The 25,208-nt window shown below is 44.5% G+C and overlaps 1 protein-coding gene across 1 annotated transcript in view; it reads left to right on the top strand.

Moving 5' to 3' along the window:
* dpp6a (dipeptidyl-peptidase 6a) overlaps positions 1-25,208 on the top strand; it is a 319,256-nt gene that overhangs the window by 25,593 nt on the left and 268,455 nt on the right. The window contains exons 2-3 of the mRNA XM_068008292.1: positions 3,424-3,476; positions 17,305-17,386. Coding sequence (XP_067864393.1) covers positions 3,424-3,476; positions 17,305-17,386 — 135 coding nt within the window. The remainder of the gene's footprint in view (positions 1-3,423; positions 3,477-17,304; positions 17,387-25,208) is intronic.

Genomic DNA, 25,208 nt, shown 5'->3' with positions numbered 1-25,208 from the left:
GGGGGCTGCAATTGACCTCTGTATCCCTGAGATAGGAAGGAGGAAAAATCCAACATCAGGAGCTCCAAGTGGTCTGCATCTTGATGGGAAAACCCACTCCTTACAGTGGGAAGGTGTGCATGTGTGCATGAACACAGGATCAAACTCACCTGTGATTCCCTCCCCATGGTACTGGAGGGAGGTGCGTGTCAGAAAGTCGCACACATGCAGCCCATGATTTTCTGTCTATCTATTCGCTTTAATGGATGGAAGATCAAGGGCTGCGGAGATGTGCTTCCACGATACGCACTGTCGGCGGGCAAGACTCCGTGCCAGGACTGCAAAAGAGGGAACTTTACCCTGTGCAGTAATAATTTGTTAACTAGAGCACTGAGGAATTTAAACCCCTTAATATCTTGATGTGGGATTTAGTGTCCCCTATTTACAATCTACATTAATGACTTAGATGAAGGGACCGAGTGTAATGTATCCAAGTTTGCTGACCATACAAAGCTCGGTGGGAAAGTAAGCTGTGAGGAGGACACAAAGAGCCTGCAAAGGGATATGGACAGGTTAAGTAAGTGGGCAAGAAGGTGGCAGATGGAATATAATGTGGGGAAATGTGAGGATATTCACTAAGGTAGGAAGAATAGAAAAACAGAATACTTTTTAAATGGTGAGAAATTATTTAATGTTGGTGATCAGAGAGACTTGTCTGTCCTCGTACAAGAAACACAAGTTAGCATGCAGGTACAGCAAGCAATTAGGAAAGTAAATGGAATGTTGGCCTTTATTGCAAGAGGGTTGGAGTACAAAAGTAAGGAATTCTTACGACAATTGTACAGGGCTTTGGTGAGACCACACGTGGAGTACTGTGTACAGTTTTGATCTCCTTATCTAAAGAAGGATATACTTGCCTTAAAGGCGGAGCAGCGAAGGTTCACTAGATTAATTCCTGGGATGAGAGGGTTTTCCTATGAGGCAAGGTTTTTTTTTATTCGTTCATGGGATGTGAGCATCGCTGGTGAGGCCGGCATTTATTGCCCATCCCTAATTGCCCTTGAGAAGGTGGTGGTGAGCCGCCTTCATCAACTGCTGCAGTCCATGTGGTGAAGGTTCTCCCACAGTGCTGTTAGGAAGGGAGTTCCAGGATTTTGACCCAGCAACGATGAAGGAACGGCGATATATTTCCAAGTCGGGATGGTGTGTGACTTGGAGGGGAACGTGCAGGTGGTGTTGTTCCAATGTACCTGCTCTCTTGTCCTTCTAGGTGGTAGAGGTCGCGGGTTTGGGAGGTGCTGTCGAAGAAGCCTTGGCGAGTTGCTGCAGTGCATCCTGTGGATGGTACACACTGCAGTCACAGTGCGCCGGTGGTGAAGGGAGTGAATGTTTAGGGTGGTGGATGGGGTGCCAATCAAGCGGGTTGCTTTGTCCTGGATGGTGTCGAGCTTCTTGAGTGTTGTTGGAGCTGCACTCATCCAGGCAATTGGAGAGTATTCCATGACACTCCTGACTTGTGCCTGGTGGAAAGGCTTTGGGGAGTCAGGAGGTGAGTCACTCGCCGCAGAATACCCAGCCTCTGACCCGTTCTTGTAGCCACATTATTTATGTGGCTGGTCCAGTTAAGTTTTTGGTCAATGGTGACCCCCAGGATGTTGATGGTGAGGGATTCAGCGATGGTAATGCCGTTGAATGTCAAGGGGAGGTGGTTAGACTCTCTCCAGTGGATTAGCGTAAAGTACCTTTGTGTGCTATCTTTAACTGGTTTTTAACCCATTTGTAATGAACAGGTTGACTACTGTGTTCAAATGGTTCACAAAAGGAATTTAACATAAATGGGTGAAGCAAGGTTTTTGCAGAGGACATTGAACCAGTATTATTTTTACCATAGCTATAACAAGCCAGGGGATCATGTAATTATGTACCAATTATGTTTTTGTGCATCTCCATTTACAAACCAAATGAAACAACATAGCAGTAATTTTACTGGGATGCTGTTGCTTGTTAATTCATATAATTAGGGCATCTCTCTGGTAACTCATTAAATAAGTTATGGAAAGGAGTCACACAGATCAAGAAGATACTGGTGTTTGATACCTGAGCCGTGATTTTAACCTGAGATCGGAATCGGGGGTGTGGGGGCCAAAGTAGGTGGCAATCCAATAGGCCCCCACCGGAATGCGAGGCCCGGGCAATTTTAACTTCCGAGCCTCATTTATATCCCTGCTCACCGACTCCCGTCCGAAGCCGGCAGGGATGTCGTAGAGGTCGGCCAGCGGGATAAGCACTCTTTCCTCTAAGAAGGTCATGGGTTCAAGCCCCACTCCAGAGACTTGAGGACATAATCTAAGATGGCACTTCAGTGCAGTACTGAGGGAGTGCTACACTGTCGGAGGTGCCATCTTTCGGATGAGACATTAAATCGAGGCCCCATTTGTGCCTTCTCAGGTGGACAAAGAAAAGATCCCTTGGCACTATTCGAAGAAGAGCAGGAGAGTTCTCCCGGTGTCCTGGCCAGCATTTAGTCCTCAAACCTACATCACTAAAACAGATTATCTGCTGTTTGTGGGACCTTGCTGTGTCCAAATTGACTGCCGCATGTCCCTACATTTCAAAAGTGACCATGCTCCAAAAGTACTTAATTGGCTGTAAAGTGCTTTGGGACTTCTTCCGGACGTGAAAGGTGCTATATAAATGCAATCTCTGTCTTTCAGTTTTGAAAAGGGAAGCTCATAGAGGAATATAAGATGGCAAATAGCATAGAAAATGTGAATCTCGAACTCTGCTTTCTCATGTTAAACCATGATAATAGTACAAGAGCTCTGAGGCTCAAAATGACAAAAGGCAAATGCAGAACAGATCAGTAAGTTCTTCGCACAAAGTGATCAACACATAGCATGATCTTGTGGGTGGCAGCCTTGGAATCATTGAAGAAGCAGGTGGGCACTGTGATAGAGGGACTGTAGGGTCAGTTCTGGCTTGTTGAGCCAGGATGGACTGAATGGCCTTTCTTATCCATATATATTTTGTAACCCTGTCAACTTAATTTGCTCAGTCTGGATCAGGCCAGGCTGAGGCTGCACGAGGAAAACAAAAAACATTTGAGTCAGAAATCTGAAAGCCGCAGCAGGAAGTAAATTATACTCTGGTTTTATCCCAAATCTTTTGATTAAAAAGAGAGTGGGGGGGGGTGGGGGGAACACAGTACTGTGAATTAGTAGAGGCAAAGGATATCCCTTTATGTGCAGGTCATTAAAGCATGCATGTAGCTTTGACTTATGTATCAGGTTTCATGTTACACATGCTATGTCCTCTTTCTGATTTACCCTTTTGCTGTCTGCAGTAATTATGTTATACTGTACACAGAGCTTGAAACAAAGAGGCCTGAACCATGTCAATTAATGCACATTGATACATTAATGTGTTTGTATGGTTTTTTTTCAGATCCATCGTCATTCCTTCACAGCTTACTACATACTGTGCAATTTACACACTTGGTAAGTAATGTACTCTATTAGAAAATTCGTATTCATGTAAACAGCTGATTTTGTACTGAGTACATCTCATCTCTAAGCTATTTTCAGTACAGTGACAGGCACGACATGAGGCATGTCACATGAAGCTGGCATTGGACAGCCCTCTCTTGCAGTGAAACACTGATGAGATCATATCACGGCCAAGGTTGAAATTGGGATCGATAGCAATACGCGATTTCAATTTATATAAATGGTCATTTCCGCCCTCCTAGTGACGTGTCAGGTTCAAGTTGGAGCTTGTGTGACCTGAAACGATTGGCGATGTTTTGAAGGAGATTTGTTGCAAAAATGAATGCACATCATATTAAGGGGGGAATGTGGCTGCTTGGGCAGAAAAATGGCTTGGGGACAAGACACGGACTTTAGAGGTAAGTGAATTAATTTCGGATTGATGGGGCGTGGGTTGCGGTATGTCCCAGGGATCTGTGCTGGGGCCCCTTTTGTTTTCCATTTGTAGAAATGACTTGAACTGATGACTTTAAGCGTTAGCCCTGGCTCAGTGGGTAGCACTCTCGCCTCTGAGTCAGAAGGTTGTGGGTTTAAGTCCCACTCCAGAGACTTGAGCACATAATGTAGGCTAACACTGCAGTGCAGCGCTGAGGGAGTGCTGCAATATGAGAGGTGCGTTTTTCAGATGAGATGTTAAACCGAGTATAGGAAATAAGGCGGATGAGCTGAGGGCACAGATAGACACGTGGCAGTATGATATCTTAACTATTACAGAAACATGGCTTAAAGAGGGGCAGGACTGGCAGCTCAATGTCCCTGGTTACAGGGTTTTCAGACGTGATAGAGAGGGGGATAAAAAAGGAGGGGAGGTGGCAATTTTGGTTAAGGAAACAATTGCCGTTGTGAGGATGGATGATATTTTAGAAGGAGCATCAAATGGGGCCTTATGGGTTGAGCTAAAGAACAAAAAAGGGGCAGTCACACTACTGGGAGTATACTATAGACCCCCAAACAGTCAAAGGGCGATAGAGGAGCAAATATGTAGACAAATTTCTGAGAAGTGCAAAAACAATAGGGCAGTAATAGTAGGGGATTTCAACTACCCTAATATTAACTGGGATATAAACAGTGTGAATGGTATAGAGGGCGCAGAATTCATAAATTGCACACAGGAGAATTTTTTTAGCCAGTATCTAGCAAGCCCAATGAGAGGGGGGGGCAGTTCTGGATTTAGTTCTAGGAAATGAAGAGGGGCAGGTGGAAGGAGTATCAGTGGGAGAGCATTTTGGTGGTAGTGGTCATAATGCAGTTAGTTTTAACATAGTTATGGAAAAGGACAAAGACAGAGCAGGAGTTAAAGTTTTCAATTGGGGAAAGGCCAATTTTACTAAACTGAGAAGTGATTAAGCAGAAATAAACTGGAAACAGCTACTTGAAGATAAATCAGTGTCAGAGCAGTGGGAGGCATTCATAGGGGTGATTCAAGGGGTTCAGAGTAAACATGTTCCCACAAAGAAAAAGGGAGGGGCTGCCAATCTAGAGCCCCCTGGATGTCAAGAAGCATTCAGGGTAAAATAAGGCAGAAAAAGAAAGCCTATGATAGACACTGGGAACTCAATACGATGGAAAGCTTAGAGGAGTATACAAAGTGCAGGGGTGAAGTTAAAAAGGAAATTATGAAATCAAAGAGAGGGCATGAAAAAATATTAGCAGGTAAAATCAAAGAAAACCCAAAGATGTTTTATAAATACATTAAGAGCAAGAGGATAACTAAGGAAAGAGTAGGGCCTATAAGAGACGAAAAAGGTAAACTATTTATGGAGGTGGAAGATGTGGGTATGGTTCTTAATGAATACTTTGTTTCTGTTTTCACAAAGGAGAGGGATGATGCAGGGATTGAAGTTAGGGAGGAGGAGTGTGAAATATTGGATGGGATAAACATAGTGAGAGAGAAAGTATTAAGGGGATTAGCATCTTTGAAAGTGGATAAATCACCAGGGCCGGATGAAATGTATCCCAGGCTGTTAAAAGAAGCAAGGGAGGAAATAACTGAGGCTCTGACCATCATTTTCCAAACTTCACTGGATACAGGTGTAGTGCCGGAGGATTGGAGGACTGCTAACGTCGTACCGTTGTTTAAAAAGGGGGCGAAGGATAGACTGAGTAATTACAGATCAGTCAGCCTAACCTCGGTGGTGGACAAAATACTGGAATCAATTCTGAGGGTCAGGATAAACTGTCACTTAGAAAGGCACGGACTAATCAAGGACAGTCAGCATGGATTTGTTAAGGGGAGGTCGTGTCTGACTAACTTGATTGAATTTTTCGAGGAGGTGACAAGGAGGATCGATGAGGGTAGTGCAATTGATGTAGTCTACATGGATTTTAGCAAGGCTTTTGACAAGGTCCCACATGGCAGATTGGTCAAGAAAGTAAAGGCCCATGGGAATGTGGCAAATTAGATCCAAAATTGCCCCAGTGGCAGGAAGCAAAGGGTAATGGTCGACGGGTGTTTTTGCGACTGGAAGGCTGTTTCCAGTGGGGTGCCGCAGGGCTCGGTACTAGGTCCTTTGTTTTTTGAGGTATACATTAACGATTTGGACTTAAACGTAGGGGGCATGATTTATAAATTTGCGGATGACACAAATATAGGCCATGTGATTGATAGTGAGGAGGAAAGCTGTAGGCTGCAGGAAGATATCAATGGACTGATCAGATGGGCAGAAAAGTGGCAAATGGAGTTCAATCCGGAGAAGTGTGAGGTAATGTATTTGGGGAGACCAAACAAGGCAAGGGAATACACAATAAATGGGAAGATACTGAGAGGTGTAGTGGAAGTGAGGGACCTTGGAGCGCATGTCCACAGATCCCTGAAGGTAGCAGGACAGGTGGATAAGGTGGTTAAGAAGGCATATGGAATGCTTTCCTTTATTAGCCGAGGCATAGAATATAGAAGCAGGGATGTTATGCTGGAACTGTATAAAACATTGGTTAGGTCACAGCTTGAGTACTGCACACAGTTCTAGTCACCACATTACAGGAAGGAAGTAATTGCACTAGAGAGGCTGCAGAGGAGATTTATGAGGGTGCTACCAGGACTGGATAGTTTTAGCTATGATGACAGATTGGATAGACTGGGGTTGTTTTCTTTGGAACAGAGGAGGCTGAGGGGTGATTTGATTGAGGTGTACAAAATTATGAGGGGCCGAGATAGAGTGGATAGGAAGGACCTATTTCCCTTAGCAGAGGGGTCAATAACCAGGGGGCATAGATTTAAAGTGATTGGTAGAAGGATTAGAGCAGAAATGAGGAAATATTTTTTCACCCAGAGGGTGGTGGGGGCCTGGAACTCACTGCCTGAGAGGATGGTAGAGGCAGAAACCCTCAACTCATTTTAAAAAATACCTGGATGTGCACCTGAAGAGCCGTGACCTGCAGGGCTACAGACCAAACGCGGGAAAGTGGGATTAGGCTGGGTGGCTCGTTTCTCAGCCGGCGTGGACACGATGGGCCGAATGGCCTCCTTCTGTGCCATAAATTTTCTATGATTCTATGATTCTAGATCATGTGGAAAAACTTAACTGGAGAGATATTTGAGGGTGTAGATGATTGAAAGGCCTTCTTTCTTGGGCCCGCCAGATGAGTTGTAGAGTCCTCTCCAGTCCTGCATTTACCAATGTTCCTATCTATTCAGCAGAAGGATCACAATCTTAATTCATCCATCCAGAGAGATGGTATTCTTTTCCTCCTCCACCATAGCATCCAACTGTTTCTTAAATGATTCCTGGACTTTAACCTCCACTGCTCTATCTGGAAGTTTATTCCACATGTTGATTACTCTTTGCGTGAAGAGGAATGTCATGGTACCTGTTGTGAAATAGTTTTTTAATAGTTTGTATCCACTCGTTCTATTTCTGCAGTTCAATTTAAAGTAACATTCTGGGTTATCTTTTTTTCTAAACCCTTAACAAGACAGTTGGCGGAGAAGATTTCTTCTGTATGTTATATGTAACGTAAATCATAAAGATGTTTATAACTATGTTATACATGCAGCGCACAGAGGAAATCTCCTCCCCGCCCACCGCCCCACTGTAACACATGTCAGTGTTTACCCTCCATTTGAGCAAATAGTTCACCCTGTTCCCATATCACTTCGGCCCCTTTTCCTTCATCTACCTGTCCAAACTAATCTTGAATGTTGACATAGTTTTTGCCTCAACCACTAACCCTGGAAGTGGATTCCACAGCCTCACAACTCTCTGTGTGAAGAACGTTCTCCTGCTCTCTGTTCTAAATCTCTTACGTTTAATCTTGTACCTATGGCTGTCAATGCTGCCCCAGGATCAGTTGACTGGACGTGTGGTGCGACGGGCCAGGACTGATCATGGTCAGTTTCTCCTTTTTTTGCGTTCCCCTCCCCCACCTCAATGAAATAGCCGCAGTTCATCCAAAAGTCCAGTCGAGACCGTGGGGCATTTGGTCACGAAAATCAAATATGGGTTGAAACGAGCTGTATTTACAAAAGATGTGCTTTGGTGAATCTCTGAGCCTGGGGCCCTCTCTCGTTCCTTCTAAAGTAAATACGAGCTGAAGATACCACAGAGCCAAGAAACATAGAAAATTTATGGTACGGAAAGGGGCCATTCGGCCCATCGTGTTCGTGCCGGTCGAATAAGAGCCACCCAGCCTAATCCTACTTTCCAGCACTTGATCCGTAGCCTTGTAGGTTACGGCACTTCAAGTGCACATCCAAGTACTTTTTAAATGAGTTGAGGGTTTCTGCCTCTACCACCCTTTCAGGCAGTGAGTTCCAGACCCCCACCACCCTCTGGGTAAAAACATTTCTCCTCAGCTCCCCTCTAGTCCTTCACCAATCACTTTACATCTATGCCCCCTGGTTATTGACATCTCTGCTAAGGGAAATAGGTCCTTCCTGCCCACTTTATCTAATAATTTAATATACCTCAATTAAATCACCCCTCAGCCTCCTCTGTTCCAAAGAAAATAATCCCAGCCTGTCCAATCTTTCCTCATAGCTATAATTCTCCAGTCCCAGCAACATACACGTAAGCCTTCCTTGATGACTCAGTGGTAGGCGCGCACCCTGTGATGTGGTATTGAATCACATGGATCAGAAAGTCCCAGGTTCAGTCACCAGTCTGTGCGCCAGTTAGTTGCTCTCAGCTGGAGCAGCATCACGGGGTGCCAAGATTGTCCTTAGCTTCCCACGGAGAGCGAAAAATCATCCAGGGTTCCTGCTGCCATTATCACTTATCCTGTGACTCCTGCTGGAAAATGCCTGCGTGCGGGTGTCATGCGATGACAGGATCAGCCTGAGCTGTCATTTCTCCGCCCTCCCCCCTTTCTCCCAGGACTAAACAGCCATCAGTCATCACGTAGAAGAGAAATGGAGGGCTGCCAGCTCAGGTGAAACTATAACCCAGCACAAGTTACCACTTTCAGGGAAAGGGTGGTCAAAAATTAGAAACAAAGCTATTTTTCAAACGTGTATGTCATTTGTAAAGCATCTCTCACAGTCTTTGCCGAGTCTGTAAACACTTGAGTGCAGTGTCATGGTCAATGAAGTAATGATATGATCCTGCAATTCAGTGTCTCTACTGCATTTTTCCCCTCTAGTTTTCTGCCACTTCTGAAACTTGCTGGGCTACGGTTCCACGTGCACCAGGCAACACCTAGTACCTCATCCAAGCATCCATTTTTCTTGTGAGAGCCTTGGCCATGAGTGCCGGTGGACAACTCAAGAGTTTGGGGAGAGGGAACATCACGGCCAAATCCAGTCCCGGTCTCGCTCAATGTCCACATGTGCATACTGTCTGATAGAGGATACTGGATAACAATCAGGAGCAGAAACCATTGCTGATTTTCTCTTCCCAAGCCCAAGGGAGCTGAAGCCCATTGTGGACCTCCCTACTGATATCAGTTAACGTTCTACAGACCAGGGGCTTTCCTGGCCTATATCAGTAAAATCATCGAAATTGCAGCATAATAGAAGGCTTCTTGGCTTGTCAGGCCTGTGCCTGAGCTACCTTTTCAACTGTAGCTTTCCACTCTCATCCTATTTCCATGTTCTTTCCCCAGATTGCTCAGTTAGACACTGCCTTTACCAACTAGGTCATCAGATTAACTCTTTTTTCTTTACAAGGTAAGATAATAAAATTGTAAAAACAGATGTCATTGCGTGGACTTGCAGCAGTGCCCAGGATGCCCAACTTTTAGCTGAGTTTTTAGAACATTCTGTTTCTGTTTCTTTCTGGCACTGAGATAAGCTGAGAGCTGCTTCATATGTGGTGGACAATTCACTAAATGGTTATGATGGGATGGACCATTGTAAAGTGGGGCGAGCGTGTTGATTTTATTAGCTATTGATTTGTAGAAGAAATAATTATTTAATCATTTTTACAGACAGTTAGCTCTTTCTGTCCTGATCTAGCTTTAACAGCACAACCACTTTCATTTATATAGCGTCTTTCACTTAGAAAAATGTCCCAAGGTGCTTCACAGAGGCGTAATTAAAAATAAATGGGCACTGAGCCAAAGAAGGAGATAGTAGGGGAGAGGGGGTGGTGACTAAACGTTTGGTCAAAGACGTGGGTTTTCAGGAGGGTTTTAAAGGAGGTGAAGACGGTGGAGAGGCAGAGGAGCTAAGGTGTAGAATTCCAGAACACGCGTCCTAGCCGGCTGAAGGCACGGTCAGCAATAGTTGGGCGAGGGCTGGGGGGTGGGGGGAGTGGACAAGAGACCAGAGTCAAGGGAAGGGAGAGTTTGGGGGAGGGGGTTGTGGTGCTGCAAGATGTTGCAGAGATAAGGAGGGGCAAGACCATGAAGGGATTCAAACACAAGGATAAGAATTTTTAATTGGAGGCGTTAACATAAGAACATAAGAAATAGGAGCAGGAGTAGGCCAGTCGGCCCCTCGAGCCTGCTCCGCCATTCAATAAGATCATGGCTGATCTGATCCTAACCTCAAATCTAAATTCATGTCCAATTTCCTGCCCGCTCCCCGTAACCCCTAATTCCCTTTACTTCTAGGAAACTGTCTATTTCTGTTTTAAATTTATTTAATGATGTAGCTTCCACAGCTTCCTGGGGCAGCAAATTCCACAGACCTACTACCCTCTGAGTGAAGAAGTTTCTCCTCATCTCAGTTTTGAAAGAGCAGCCCCTTATTCTAAGATTATGCCCCCTACTTCTAGTTTCACCCATCCTTGGGAACATCCTTACCGCATCCACCCGATCAAGCCCCTTCACAATCTTATATGTTTCAATAAGATCGCCTCTCATTCTTCTGAACTCCAATGAGTAGAGTCCCAATCTACTCAACCTCTCCTCATATGTCCGCCCCCTCATCCCCGGGATTAACCGAGTGAACCTTCTTTGTACTGCCTCGAGAGCAAGTATGTCTTTTCTTAAGTATGGAGACCAAAACTGTATGCAGTATTCCAGGTGCGGTCTCACCAGTATTAAGCTACCGGAACCACTGTAGTTCAGAAAGGACAGGAGTGATAGGCAAGCAGGACATGGTGTGGGATAGGATACAGGCAGCAGAACTTTGGATGAGCTGAAGTTTATGGAAGGTGGAGGATGAGAGGCTGGTCAGGAGAGCATTGTAGTAGTCAAGTCTGGAGATGACAAAGCATGCGTTAGGGTTTCAGCAGCAATGGACTGAGGCAGGAATGGAGTTGGGTGATGTTACAGAGGTGGGAGTAGGCGTTCTTTGTGATGGAGAGGTTAAGGGATTGGAAATTCAGCTCACGGTTGACGAGGATGCCGATGTTGTGAAAAGTCTGGTTCAGCCTGAGACCGTGGCTGGAAGAGGGATGGAATTGGTGGCAAGGTTATGGAGGTTCTGCCAGGAGCCGAGGACTATGGTTTTGGTTTTCCCAATGTTTAACTGGAGGAAATTGCGACTCACGCGGTGTTTTTGAAAAGGAGGAGTATAGATCCTGAGGAGAGGGAAGTATTTAAAATGTCAGCTACCATGGGGCCAGGAAAAGAAATTTGGGTGCTCAGCAATTTAGTGGGAATTGGGTCAAGGGAGAGGAGGTAGGTCTCAAGGCCAAGATGAGCTCAGAGAGAACATGAGATAGATGGGAAAGAACCTGAAGAGAGATATGGGTTCAGGGCTAGGGCAGGGGGAAGCCTGGTGGAATATTTGGCTTGAGGAGAAAAGGGAAGGGAAGGAAAGCAGCAGAGGCAGCTGAACAAGTGGTCTCAACCTTAGTGACAAAGAAGTCCATAAGCTCTTTGCATGTGTTGTAGATGGTGAGGGTGGAAGGGGCAGAGGAGAGAGATTGAAGGAAACTTAGTAATGAATAAAAGAAACCAAAGGGGTTATCTTTGCTCTCCATGATGATCTGGGAGTAGTGGGCAGTATTGGCAGAGGAGAATGATATGGTCCAGCCAGATCTGGTGATGGATGGATAAATATGTTGTGCACCAGTTAGACTCACTTCTTCACCCTTTGGAGTTGAGGGAGCAAACATGGGGTCCATACCAGGGAAATCGACCAGGATGGAAGAGAGTAAAGGTTTTGTTGGGGACAAGGGCATTAAAGGTGAAGGTGAGGGAATGGTCAAGAAAATCGACAACTGCAAAAGTATAGTTGCAGATGGACGCCCATAGCTTAGGTAGTTGGGAGTTTGAAAGTGCAGTTGTAAGTAACTTGGGGGAGAATTTATTCCTGGGATGGAAGCAGAAGGAAGTGGGGTTGGATGAGGGTAAGGGGATGTGGGTGGTAAGGGATACAGGAAATGGTCGGAGATGGTCTTGTCAGTGGGAGTAGAGAGGCCACAGGAGATGGCAAGGTCGAGGGGGTGGCCATGAATATGATTAGGAGAGTTTATGTGGAGGGAAAGATTTAGGGAGGACAGTAGGACTGAACTCAGAGGATAGATTGCAAGGGGAGCTGAGATGAAGATTGAATCACTAAAGATTAGGTGTCTCTCAGTGCAAAAACTGTGGAAGGAAAGGAGGGAGGATATCTCGGTGAGAAACTTATCATGGGGCTTGGGTTGGCAACGAGTGCTTTAAAGGAGAGGTGAGAGGTGTGGAACAAAGTGAGGTGCTCGTAGGAAGTGAAGATGCCGTTGGAGTAGGAGGAGAGACCAAGGTGGTAACACAACGAGTGCTTTAAAGGAGAGGTGAGAGGTGTGGAACAAAGTGAGGTGCTCGTAGGAAGTGAAGATGCCGTTGGAGTAGGAGGAGAGACCAAGGTGGTAAGGACCACAGTGTCACTGCAGTGGTTTGGGCAGGGGAGGTGGTGGAAAATGTAGCCAGGCCTGGAAGCTTTGGTAAGGGGCAAAGTGCTGCCACCTGTGCACCGAGTTTCATTCAAAGCCAGAATTTCAATGCAGTCATCCACAATAAAGTCATGGATGGCAAGCGACTTGTTCACAAGTGAACGGACATTCTGGAGGGAAATAGAGGGAGCAGTGATTTATCCGCTGGAAGATTCCAAGGGGATAGTGGCAGGTGGGGTGAGCAGGATGGGAAGGAGGTTGGTGAGGTTAGCTCCCAGTCGGCATGCTGAGCAGGAATGTCGACAAGAGAGGAGGATGAGGCAGTTGGGGTTGCTGCTCGTAATGAGGCAATGAGGGATGCCTTGAAGGGCCCTTTGAAGAATGCCAAGAGAGGCACAGAGACTACCTGGGGGATTGAAGCCTGGAGCTGCAGCAGGAGAGGAGGAAAGCAGAGGAGTAGTCATGGGTTGAGGTGACTATAGTATTCCTATAATTTTCATGAGCTTGACATTTCAGTGCCTAAAGGGTTACCCATGCCTCTGAGCAAGCAAATATTGAGAAAGACCTGCCACCTGCTGGCGATGAAGCAGTATTAAACCAAACTACACAATGACTCTATTAAACTGGATGGTGACAGCACTAACTGCAAGTAATCCTCCGTGCGAATGAGCCTACAGCTACAGATCATCTTGGCTCAGTTGCTAGCATTCTCGACTCTGAGTCAGAAGGTTGTGGGGTCAAGTGCTACTCCAGGACTTGAGTATCTAATCTAGGCTTCTATTTACTGAAGATGAACTAAAAATAGTGAAAATATGTGCTAACTGATTACTTTCTGGAAACGTCCACTTGAGATGTCAACATCGTAGGAGGTTCTAGAACTAAACTTAATGACCTTGATAACACTTGCAAGGAGCTGGGATCAAACTTCTTAAAACTAATAAGAAAGAAAGAACTTGCATTTATGTAGCACCTTTCACAACCTCAGGATGTCCAAAAGCGCTTTACAGCCAATGAAGTACTTCTGAAGTGTAGTCAATGTTGTAATGTAGGAAACACGGCAGCCAATTTGCACACAGTAAGGTCCCACAAACAGCAATGTGATAATGACCAGATAATCTGTTTTAGTGATGTTGGTTAAGGGATAAATATTTGTTAGGACACCAGAGAGAACTCCCCTGCTTGTCTTCGAGTAGTGCTGTGGGATCTTTTATATCCAACTAAGAGAGCAGACGGGGCCTCACTTTAATGTCTCATCCGAAAGACGGCACTCCCTCAGAACTGCACTGCATTGTCAGCCTAGATCCTGTGCTCAACTCTCTGGAATGGGACTTGAACCCACAACCTACTGACTCAGAGGCAAGAGTACTACCACTGAGATGGCTGACGCCTTCCCCAAGAATGGATAATATATACCACGAATGCTAAATAAGATTTGGGTCATCATTTATGAAATGCTGACAGTCATCATACAGAACTCTGAATGCAGGGAAGGTTCCATTAAATTGGAAACAGGCCATGGCAGTTTCTAATTTCACAAACTGGCAAATGCTACTACACAGGGCTACATGCGTGCTAAATACCAAAAGAAGCAGGCTGTAGACACAGCAAAGTAATCCCATAACCAATGGATCAGATCAAGGCTCAGCAGCCCTACCACATCCAGTTGAGAATGGTGGTGGACAACCTAGCAGCTCACAGAAGGAGGCGGCTCCATGAGCATCCCCCTCCTCAGCCTTGGTGGGGTCCAGGGCTTGAGTGTTTGCAAGTGTCAACAGCTAAAAGTGTCATGTGGATGATCCCACTTGGCCTCCTCCTGAGGTCCCCATCATCACAGTGTCCAGCTTATTTTGGTTCACTCCACGTGACGTTAAGAAGCGGCTGAGTGCTGAGGTTATGCGCGGTGACAACATCCCGGCTAAAGCGCTGAAGATCTGTGCAGCAGAGCTAACCGCTACGGAAGCCGAGCTGTCCCAGTACGGCCGTGACACTGGCATCTACCTGACAAAATGTAAGATTGCCCAGGTATATCCTATCCACAGAAACAGAACCCGCCCAGTTGCTGCCCTAACATCCTCTTCCCAATCATCAGTAAAGTGATGGAAGGAGTCATCAATAGCGCCATCAAGTGACACCTCATCATCAATAACCTGCTCATCGGCACTATAGTTGGGTTCTGTCAAAGTCACCTGGCTCCTGGCCTGATCACAGACTTCATCCAGATATTCACGTGAGCTGAATGCCAGAGGAGAGGTGAGCATAGCTGCCCTTGACATCAGGGCAGCACTCGGTGGAGCGTGGCATCAAGGAGCTCTAGCAAAACTGAAGTCAACAGGAGGCCAAGTGGAAAACCCTCCAGTGGCTGTAGTCATACCTGACATAAAGGAAGGTGGTTTTGGTTGTCAGATGCCAATCATTGCAGCCCAAGGGCATCGCTGCAGAAGTTCTGGATTTAAAGGGAAGCTAGAATGCATTTAAGGGGAAGCTAGATAACCACATGAGGAGAAAGGAATAGACGATTACGCTGATAGGGTTAGATGAAGAGGGGTGTGAGGAGGCTCATGTGGCATGGCCCATTGCTGTGCTGTAAATTCAATGTAATTCCCCAGGAAAGCAACATTGGCCCAGTCATCTTCAGCTGCTTCATTGATGGCCTTCTCTGCGCATGGGGTCAGGAGTGGGACGGTTCGCTGAAGATTCCACAGTGTTAGCTCAACTGACAACTCCTCTAATAAAGAAACAAATCTATGCCAGGCTTCAGCAGAAGCTGGCTAATACACAGGCTTAGGCTGACAAATGGAAGGTAACATTCATGCTACACAGGTGGCAGGTAATGAGCGTCTGAAACAAGACAAAGTCCAACCATCTCCGGATGACCTTCAACAGCTCTGCCATCAACATCTTGAGGGTTTCCATTGACCAGAAGCTGAACTGTACCAGCCATATCAACACCGTGGCTCATTTCCTGACCCCCCCAAAGCCTCTCCACCATCTCAAGTCAGGAGTGAGATGGAATACTCTCCACTTGCTTGGATGTGTGCAGCTGCAACGACGCTCAAGAAGCTCGACACCATCCAGGACAAAGCAGTTCAATTGATCGGTGCCCCTGCCACTGGACTGAATATCCACCCCCTTCATCACTGCCACACTATGGCTGCAATATGTACAATCTACAAGATGCACTGCAGCAACATATCAAGGCTACTTTGACAGCACCCCCCTCCTCCAAGATTACTACCACTAGAAGGATAAGAGCAGCAATGTTGTGGGACCACCTATCACCTCCAAGTCACGCACCATCCTGACTTGGATGTATATCGCTGTTCCTTCATCATCACTAGGTCTGGAATCCCCTACCTAACACCATTGTGGGAGCACCACAGGGACTGTATAGAATGGTACTGCACAGAAGGAGGCCATTCAGCCCATCATGCCTGTGCCACCTCTTTGAAAGAGCTATCCAATTGGTCCTGCTCCCTGTCCTTTCCCCATAGCCCTGCAAATTTTTTCCCTTCAAATATTTATCCAATTCCCCTTTGAAAGTTACTATTGAATCTGCTTCCACCACTCTTTCAGGCAGAGCATTCCAGATCATAACTCGCTGCATAAATTTTTTTTCCTCATCTCGCCTCTGATTCTTTTGCCAATTACCTTAAATCTGTGTCCTCTGGTTACCGACCCTTATGCGACTGGGAAGAGTTTCTCCTTATTTACTCTATCAAAACCTTTCATGATTTTGAACACCTCTATCAAATCTCCCCTTAACCTTCTCTGTTCTAAGGAGAACAACCCCAGCTTCTCCAGTCTCTCCACGTAACTGAAGTCCCGCATCCCTGGTACCATTCTAGGAAATCTCCTCTGCATCCTCTCCAAGACCTTGACATCCTCATAATTTTGACTGTAGCTAGGGATGAGCAGTAAATGCGGCCTTGTCACGCTGTAATTGCACCCTCTGGCCAATGGCGGGAGTAGGGGGGGGAGGGGGTGCTGCAGTACCACCACTAGTGGGAGGGTGTAATTACAACATGACTAGTTTACATAGTCAGGTTCCATTATAAATATGGATACAGGAATTAAGAGCAGCGTGCATTACGTCTGTGCATCCTGGCCCAGTTAACCCCTGCCATCTAACCCCGCATCACCTGAAGACTTACCTTTAGGTATTGGCTCCACATGTGCGATGCCATGGGAGTTTGACTGGTAAATAATCATTGTTTGGGACTGTAATAACACCCAAGGCATCATTTATTTTCTGCTCGGAAGTGTTGAATCCTGTTGTTCTAATTGGACTATTTCTTTCAAGCTCATTTTGTCAGGTCAACTTCTCATAACGAACCATGAGTCTGAAAGAAAATTCATTTTAATCAAAACCTTTTGCTCTTCCTGCTGCGAATCATCAATCACAGCTTCTACCTTCGGGGATTTTGTAACAGCAGCTTCTGAATATTCCTTAACCCCTCCAGGGGGATGTGATTGATGTTTGCTGCCACAGTGCAGACTGACTCACTGTTACAGAACCTTCTGACTAATGTGCATAAGTCTTAGAAACCTGACTTTTCTGACCTATTTCCTTCTTGAAACAGGGAGCATCGTAACTTGAATCCACCCGAGGTTAGGAACGCACAGTTGCTGTATGCAGGCTGGGGTGTCAAAGGTCAACAACTGGTGAGAATTTGTTTTATATTGAGATATATAGATCTTTGTGTTTTATTTGAGTCTTTGAGGGGTCTCCATAATAGGTTTGAGAAATGAAAATGATAGTCACTGAATAAGCTGAAAGGTTACAAAGTTAAAAAAAATGCTTTATGCGTTTATGCTTTCCTCATATCCCGCTTTGTAATGTTCAATTTGACATTTAGAGAAGAGCTTTTATATAATGCCGTGAATGTGTTATAGCTGCAATGGACGTTGAATCATAGAATCATACAGCACTGAAGGAGGCCATTCAGCCCGTCACGGCTGTGCCAGCTCTTTGAACGAGCTGTCCAATTTAGTCCCACACTCCTGCTTTTTCCCCATAATCCTGCAAATTAGTCTTCTTCAAGTACATGGCCAAATGCCTTTGAAAGTTCCTATGGAATCTGCTTCCACCACTCTTTCAGGTAGTGCGTTCCAGATCTTAACAACCCTCTGTGGGAAAAAATTTCTCCTCATTTCCCCTCTAGTTCTTTTGCCAATTACTTTAAATCTGGTTACCGACCCTCCTGCCAGTGGAAATAGTTTCTCTCTACTTGCTCCATCAAAACCCCTCAAAATTTTGAGCACCTTGATTAAATCTCCCCTTGACGTTCTCTGCTGTAAGGAGAACAATCCCAGCTTCTCTAGTCTCTCCACATAACTGAAGTCCCTCAATACTGGTTTCATCCTGGTAAACATCCTCTGCACCGTCTCCAAGACCTTGACATCCTTCCTAAAGTGTAGTGCCCAGAATTGTACACAATACTCCAGCTGAGGTCGAAGCAGTGATTTGTAAAGGTTTAGCATGTTTTTGTATTCATTGCTCCTATTTACAAAGCCTATTATCCCATACGCTTTCTTAACCGCCTTATCAACTTGCCCTGCCACCTTCAAAGATTTGTGACTATGCATCTCCAGGTCCCGCTGCCCTTACACCCCCCTCAAAATAGTACCATTTAGATTATACTGTCAATCCATGTTGTTCCTCCCAAAGTGCATCACTTAACACTTATCCGCATTAAATTGCATCTGCCATCTGTCTGCCCATTTCACCAGTCTATCTAAGTCTTCCTGAAGTCTGCTACTATCCTCCTCACTCTTTATTACGTTGCCAAGTTTTGTATCATCCGCAAACTTCAAAATTGTACTGCCTATACCCAAGTCCTGGTCATTTAAATATAACAAGAAAAGCAATGGTCCTAATACTGACTCTTGGGGGACCCCTCTCCATATTTTTCACCAGATAGAAAAACATAGTTCACCACTACTCTGCCCACTATCCCTTAGCCAATTACGTACCCAAGTTACTACCGTCCCTTTAATCCCATAACTCTGTTATGTGGTACATTATCAAAAGCTTTTTGAAAGTCCATACATAGAATATCTACGACTCTACCTTCATCAAACTTCTCTGTTACTTCATCAAAGAACTCAATCAGGTTAGTCGGACACGATTTGCCTTTAACAAATCCGTGCTGGCTGTCCCTTATTAGCCCATGCTTCTCCAAATGAGAATTAATTTTGTCCTCGACAATGGTCTCCAGTCGTTTTCCCACAACTGACATTAGACTGATTGGCCTGTAGTTACCAGGTTTATCTCTCTCCCCTTTTTTGAACAGGGGTGTAACATTTGCAATCCTCCAGTCCTCTGGCACCACTCCTATGTCCAAGGAGAATTGAAAGATTGTGGTCAGAGCTTCTGCTATCTCCACCCTTGCTTCCCTCAGCAATCTAGGATGCATCCAATCTGGATCGAGGTACTTGTTAACTTCATAGAATCATAGAATCATAGAAGTTTACAACATGGAAACAGGCTCTTCAGCCCAACATGTCCATGTCGCCCAGTTTATAACACTAAGCTAGTCCCAATTGCCTGCACTTGGCCCATATCCCTCTATACCCATCTTACCCATGTAACTGTCCAAATGCTTTTTAAAAGACAAAATTGTACCCGCCTCTACTACTGCCTCTGGCAGCTCGTTCCAGACACTCACCACCCTTTGAGTGAAAAAATTGCCCCTCTGGACCCTTTTGTATCTCTCCCCTCTCACCTTAAATCTATGCCCCCTCGTTATAGACTCCCCTACCTTTGGGAAAAGATTTTGACTATCTACCTTACCTATGCCCCTCATTATTTTATAGACTTCTATAAGATCACCCCTAAACCTCCTACTCTCCAGGGAAAAAAGTCTCAGTCTATCCAACCTCTCCCTATAAGTCAAACCATCAAGTCCCGGTAGCATCCTAGTAAATCTTTTCTGCACTCTTTCTAGTTTAATAATATCCTTTCTATAATAGGGTGACCAGAACTGTACACAGTATTCCAAGTGTGGCCTTACTAATGTCTTGTACAACTTCAACAAGACATCCCAACTCCTGTATTCAATGTTCTGACCAATGAAACCAAGCATGCTGAATGCCTTCTTCACCACCCTATCCACCTGTGACTCCACTTTCAAGGAGCTATGAACCTGTACTCCTAGATCTCTTTGTTCTATAACTCTCCCCAACGCCCTACCATTAACAGAGTAGGTCCTGGCCCGATTCGATCTACCAAAATGCATCACCTCACATTTATCTAAATTAAACTCCATCTGCCATTCATCGGCCCACTGGCCCAATTTATCAAGAAGATCCCGTTGCAATCCTAGATAACCTTCTTCACTGTCCACAATGCCACCAATCTTGGTGTCATCTGCAAACTTACTAACCATGCCTCCTAAATTCTCATCCAAATCATTAATATAAATAACAAATAACAGCGGACCCAGCACCGATCCCTGAGGCACACCGCTGGTCACAGGCCTCCAGTTTGAAAAACAACCCTCTACAACCACCCTCTGTCTTCTGTCGTCAATCCAATTTTGTATCCAATTGGCTACCTCACCTTGGATCCCGTGAGATTTAACCTTATGTAACAACCTACCATGCGGTACCTTGTCAAAGGCTTTGCTAAAGTCTATGTAGACCACGTCTACTGCACAGCCCTCATCTATCTTCTTGGTTATCCCTTCAAAAAACTCAATCAAATTCGTGAGATATGATTTTCCTCTCACAAAACCATGCTGACTGTTCCTGATCAGTCCCTGCCTCTCCAAATGCCTGTAGATCCTGTCCCTCAGAATACCCTCTAACAACTTACCCACTACAGATGTCAGGCTCACCGGTCTGTAGTTCCCAGGCTTTTCCCTGCCGCCCTTCTTAAACAAAGGCACAACATTTGCTACCCTCCAATTTTCAGGCACCTCACCTGTAGCTGTTGATGATTCAAATATCTCTGCTAGGGGACCCGCAATTTCCTCCCTAACCTCCCACAACGTCTTGGGATACATTTCATCAGGTCCCGGAGATTTATCTACCTTGATGCGCGTTAAGACTTCCAGCACCTCCCTCTCTGTAATATGTACACTCCTCAAGACATCACTATTTATTTCCCCAAGTTCCCTAACATCCATGCCTTTCTCAACCGTAAATACCGATGTGAAATATTCATTCAGGATCTCACCCATCTCTTGTGGTTCCGCACATAGATGACCTTGTTGATCCTTAAGAGGCCCTACTCTCTCCCTGGTTACTCTTTTGCCCTTTATGTATTTGTAGAAGCTCTTTGGATTCTCCTTTGCCTTATCTGCCAAAGCAATCTCATGTCCCCTTTTTGCCCTCCTGATTTCTCTCTTAACTCTACTCTGGCAATCTCGATACTCTTCAAGGGATCCACTTGATCCCAGCTGCCTATGCATGTCATATGCCTCCTTCTTCTTTTTGACTAGTTGCTCAATCTCCCGAGTCATCCAAGGTTCCCTACTTCTACCAGCCTTGCCCTTCACTTTATAAGGAATGTGCTTACCCTGAACCCTGGTTAACACCCTTTTGAAAGCCTCCCACTTACCAGACGTCCCTTTGCCTGCCAACAGACTCTCCCAATGAACTTCTGAAAGTTCCTGCCTAATACCATCAAAATTGGCCTTCGAGTGATGACAACCTATTTAGCACCTCGTTTCTATTTATTTTTATCCAATCCAATATCTCTACTCCCTCCTCCTCTACTGTGACATTAACTTTATCCTCTTCTTTTGTGAAGACAGATGCAAAGTATTCATTCAGTACCTCAGTCATGCCCTCTGCCTCCACAAGAAGATTTCCTTTTTTGTTCCTAATCGGCCCCACTATTCCATTAACTATCCTTTTTATATGTTTATAAAAGATTTTTGGGTTCCCTTTAATGTTACCTGCTAATCTTTTCTCACATTCTCTCTTGGCCCTTCTTATATCCTTTTTCAATTTCCCCCTGCACTCTCTGTATTATGCCTGGTTTTCTACAGTATTCTGTACCTGACATTTGTCATCAACCTCTTTTTTTCTATTTTATTTGAACCTCTATTTCCTTTGTCATCCAGGGAGCTCTAGCTTTGGATGCCTTAACTTTCCTCCTTTTGGGAATATATTTGGTTTGTACCCGGACTATCTCCGCCTTGGAGGCCTGCCATTGCTCATTTACTGTTTTCTTAACCAATTTTTGTTTTCAGTTCACCTGTACTAGAATATCCAAAACATAATAGCTACCGTAATGATTTCAAAATGTAGATCAATCCCTCTCAATCTTTTTTTATATTCACCGTCATTAATTATGTTTTGGCATTTCGGGACGGACTTCGACCCAGTTTCAACGCAGGAATATTGCTTCTCTGTTATCAGCTGTAGGGAACACAATGCAATTCTGCCACTCCCTTCAACAATCTAGTCTCCAGTTATACCGCAGACAGTGTATAGAATTACATAGATTTTACAGCACAGAAGCAGGCCATTCGGCCCAACTGGTCTGTGCTGGTATTTATGCTGCACACGAGCCTCCTCCCATCCTACTTCATCGAACCCTATCAGCATAACCTTCTAATCCTTCCTCCCTCGTGCTTACCTAACTTCTCCTTAAAGGCATCTATGCTATTTGTCTCAACTACTCCATGCGGTAGCAAGTTCCACATTCTAACCACTCTCTGAGTAAAGAAATTTCTCCTGAATTCTTTATTGGATTTATTCGTGACTATCTTATATTTATGGCCCCTAGTTTTGGACTCCCCCATTAGAGGAGACATCCAGTAAGGGCTGGATTTTTCTTTGGTTGGCCACCTATTCTTGGGTGTACCCTGGGTGGCCAACATTATTGGAGTCAGCACTTAAAGCAAATATCTATTTTAATTAAAAATAAAATGCTTTGAACAATTTGTTAATTTACTCTATGGTTCCTATTTTTCCACATTCTGCGTTGTATTCCGTTTTTTGTTCTCTAAATGATAATTTTAAAATCTTTTGCTTCTTTTCTTTGTCCTCCTCCTGATTGTCACCATCTATTTTGATGGTGTAGGATTTCACTCTAATGCCTGTAGATTTTAGGTTCAAACCCAGAGGGAAGATCAGTCACAAACATAAATCAACCTATTGGTAAAATCAACAATGCTTTATCACTTCAAGCAATTATTCAATAACAGTTAACAATAATTCAACCTTAAAGGAGAGTCTGTATAAATCCCAAAATGAAGGGTTAATCACACCCTTGTCTGAGGGAACGCTCTTGATGTCTTCTTTCTTCCGAACTCCTTTCCCATCGACTGTAGCCTTTTCACTAAATCAAAAGCAAAATACTGCAGATGCTGGAAATCTGAAATAAAAACAGAAATTCTGGAGAAGCTCATCGGGTGAGGCAGCATCTGTGGCGAAAGAAAGGCCTTTGACCTGAAACGTTAACTCTGTTTCTTTCTCCACAGATGTTGCCTCACTTGCTGAGCTTCGCCAGTATTTTCTGTTTTTATTGCAGCCTTTTCACTTCTTCCTTTAAAGGGTTGAACAGTCCTTCGTTGTACCCTGGCTGCTGGCAAACCAAACTTCCCAGTAACTTTCCATCCTTCCTCTTTCTCTGATGCAAGAACAGTTTTCTAATGTCCCCACGGTCTCAAGGTCTATCTGGGCAGCTATCTTCTTCAATCATGTCGCTTATCTCTGCGAAAGGACAGCATCTCAGTTAGCCTACTAAGCGATTAGGTTAAGAATTCTGTGTTCTATTCTTTGTTGTTAATACTTTTAAACAAATTCTGCTTTTTGAGCAATCCAGGGTTTTTTTTTAGTGTCCTTAAAACTGATATTGAAAAGTCCATAATGCTTCACTGGTGGAGGACATTTTTAAATAAAAAATTTAATTTGCTGATAACTAATATTAAAGGCAACTTTTACAGCTGTTCAAGAGCCCAGAGTTGATCTGTTGACTTGGTCCTTCGTAAACATGACCAGGTCAATCTTTGGTGCAGTTTTACACTTCAAAATGAAGAACGGGCATGTAATTAGCAAATGAATTTCAATATAGATAAGTGTGAGGTGGCACATTTTGGTAGGAATAATAAGGAGGTCATATTCTCCTTGGAAAATAAGAGCCTAAATGGGTACAGATACACAAATCACTAACAGTAGCGACGCAGGCTAATAAGACCATTAAAAAGGCAAACCAAGCACTGGGGTTCAGAGGGATAGAATTGGATAGCAGAGAAGTTGTGCTAAACTTGCACACAACCTTGGTCAGACCACACTTGGAGTACTGAGAGCAGTTCTGATCTCCACACTATAAAAGGATATAGAGGCACTGGAGAAGGTGCAAAAATGATTTACTAGGATGATACCAGAAATGAGAGGTTATACCTATCGAGAAAGATTGATTAGACTGGGGCTCTTTTCTCTAGGAAAGAGAAGACTGATAGAGGTCTTTAAGATTATGAAAGGATTTGATAGGGTAAATGTAGAGAAGATGTTTCCACTTGCGGGGGAGACCAGAACTAAGGGCCGTAAATATAAGATAGTCACTAATAAATCCAATAGGGAATTCAGGAGAAACTTCTTTATCCATAGAGAGGTTAGAATGTAGAACTCACTACCACAAGGAGTAGTTGAGGCGACTAGCATAGATGCATTTAAGGGGAAGCTAGATAAACACATGAGAGAGAAGGGAATAGAAGGACATGTTGATAGGGTTAGATGAAGAAAAGTGGGAGGAGGCTCACGTGAAGCATAAACACTGGCATGGACCTGTTGGGCTGGATGGCATATTTCTATGCTGTACATTCTTTGTATTTCTTTGTAATTCTTTGTAAAGGGGACATTGACAGCCCCAGAGCTAGGTGACGTTTTAAGCGCCTTGGGGCATTTATTAAACTTGCTAAATAAAAGCAAGTTGTTGTTGACGGAAAGAAAGGAATGTTCAGAACCAATTGGCCAGTCCGAAAGATATCATACAGCGCTACATGTCTCCCTCAGTTGCTTTCCTTGCCCAATGTTCATCTAGCTCTCTACCAAATTTACAAACACAAACTACGTGTACTGCCTACTTGGGTAGTCCATTCCAAACATTCACCACTTTCTGTGTAAAATTATCAAATCTAAACTGATTGGTTCATCTTTCTTGTTCTGAGTTGGAGCCTGCATCTCCTTGTTGACTTGGGATTTATGTCAAACACATTGTTAGGGTTCAGTTTGTCTGTACCCCTTAGCATCTTGAATGCTTCAAAAGCATTCCCAAGGCTTCTCCTCTTAAGCATAAACATTCCTCATTTCCGTAGCCTCTCCTCGAAGCTTAATTATTATCCCGAGTACCATTTAGTTGTCCTTCACTTTATTCTTCAAAGCAAGGCTATCCCTACCACAGTGCAGTGACCAGAATTGTTTTCTACATTCCAGATGGTTCAGGACTAATGCCCTGTACAAGGTCAACATCATTTCTTAGGAGATATGCTCTATCCTCTGACTATATGCACCCTAAGATTATTACCAC

This window comes from Heptranchias perlo, chromosome 2 (genome assembly GCF_035084215.1).
Source record: "Heptranchias perlo isolate sHepPer1 chromosome 2, sHepPer1.hap1, whole genome shotgun sequence".
Taxonomy (NCBI): Eukaryota; Metazoa; Chordata; class Chondrichthyes; order Hexanchiformes; family Hexanchidae; genus Heptranchias; species Heptranchias perlo.
Note: the sequence above shows the minus strand (reverse complement) of the source record. Positions and strands in the feature narration are given on the sequence as shown.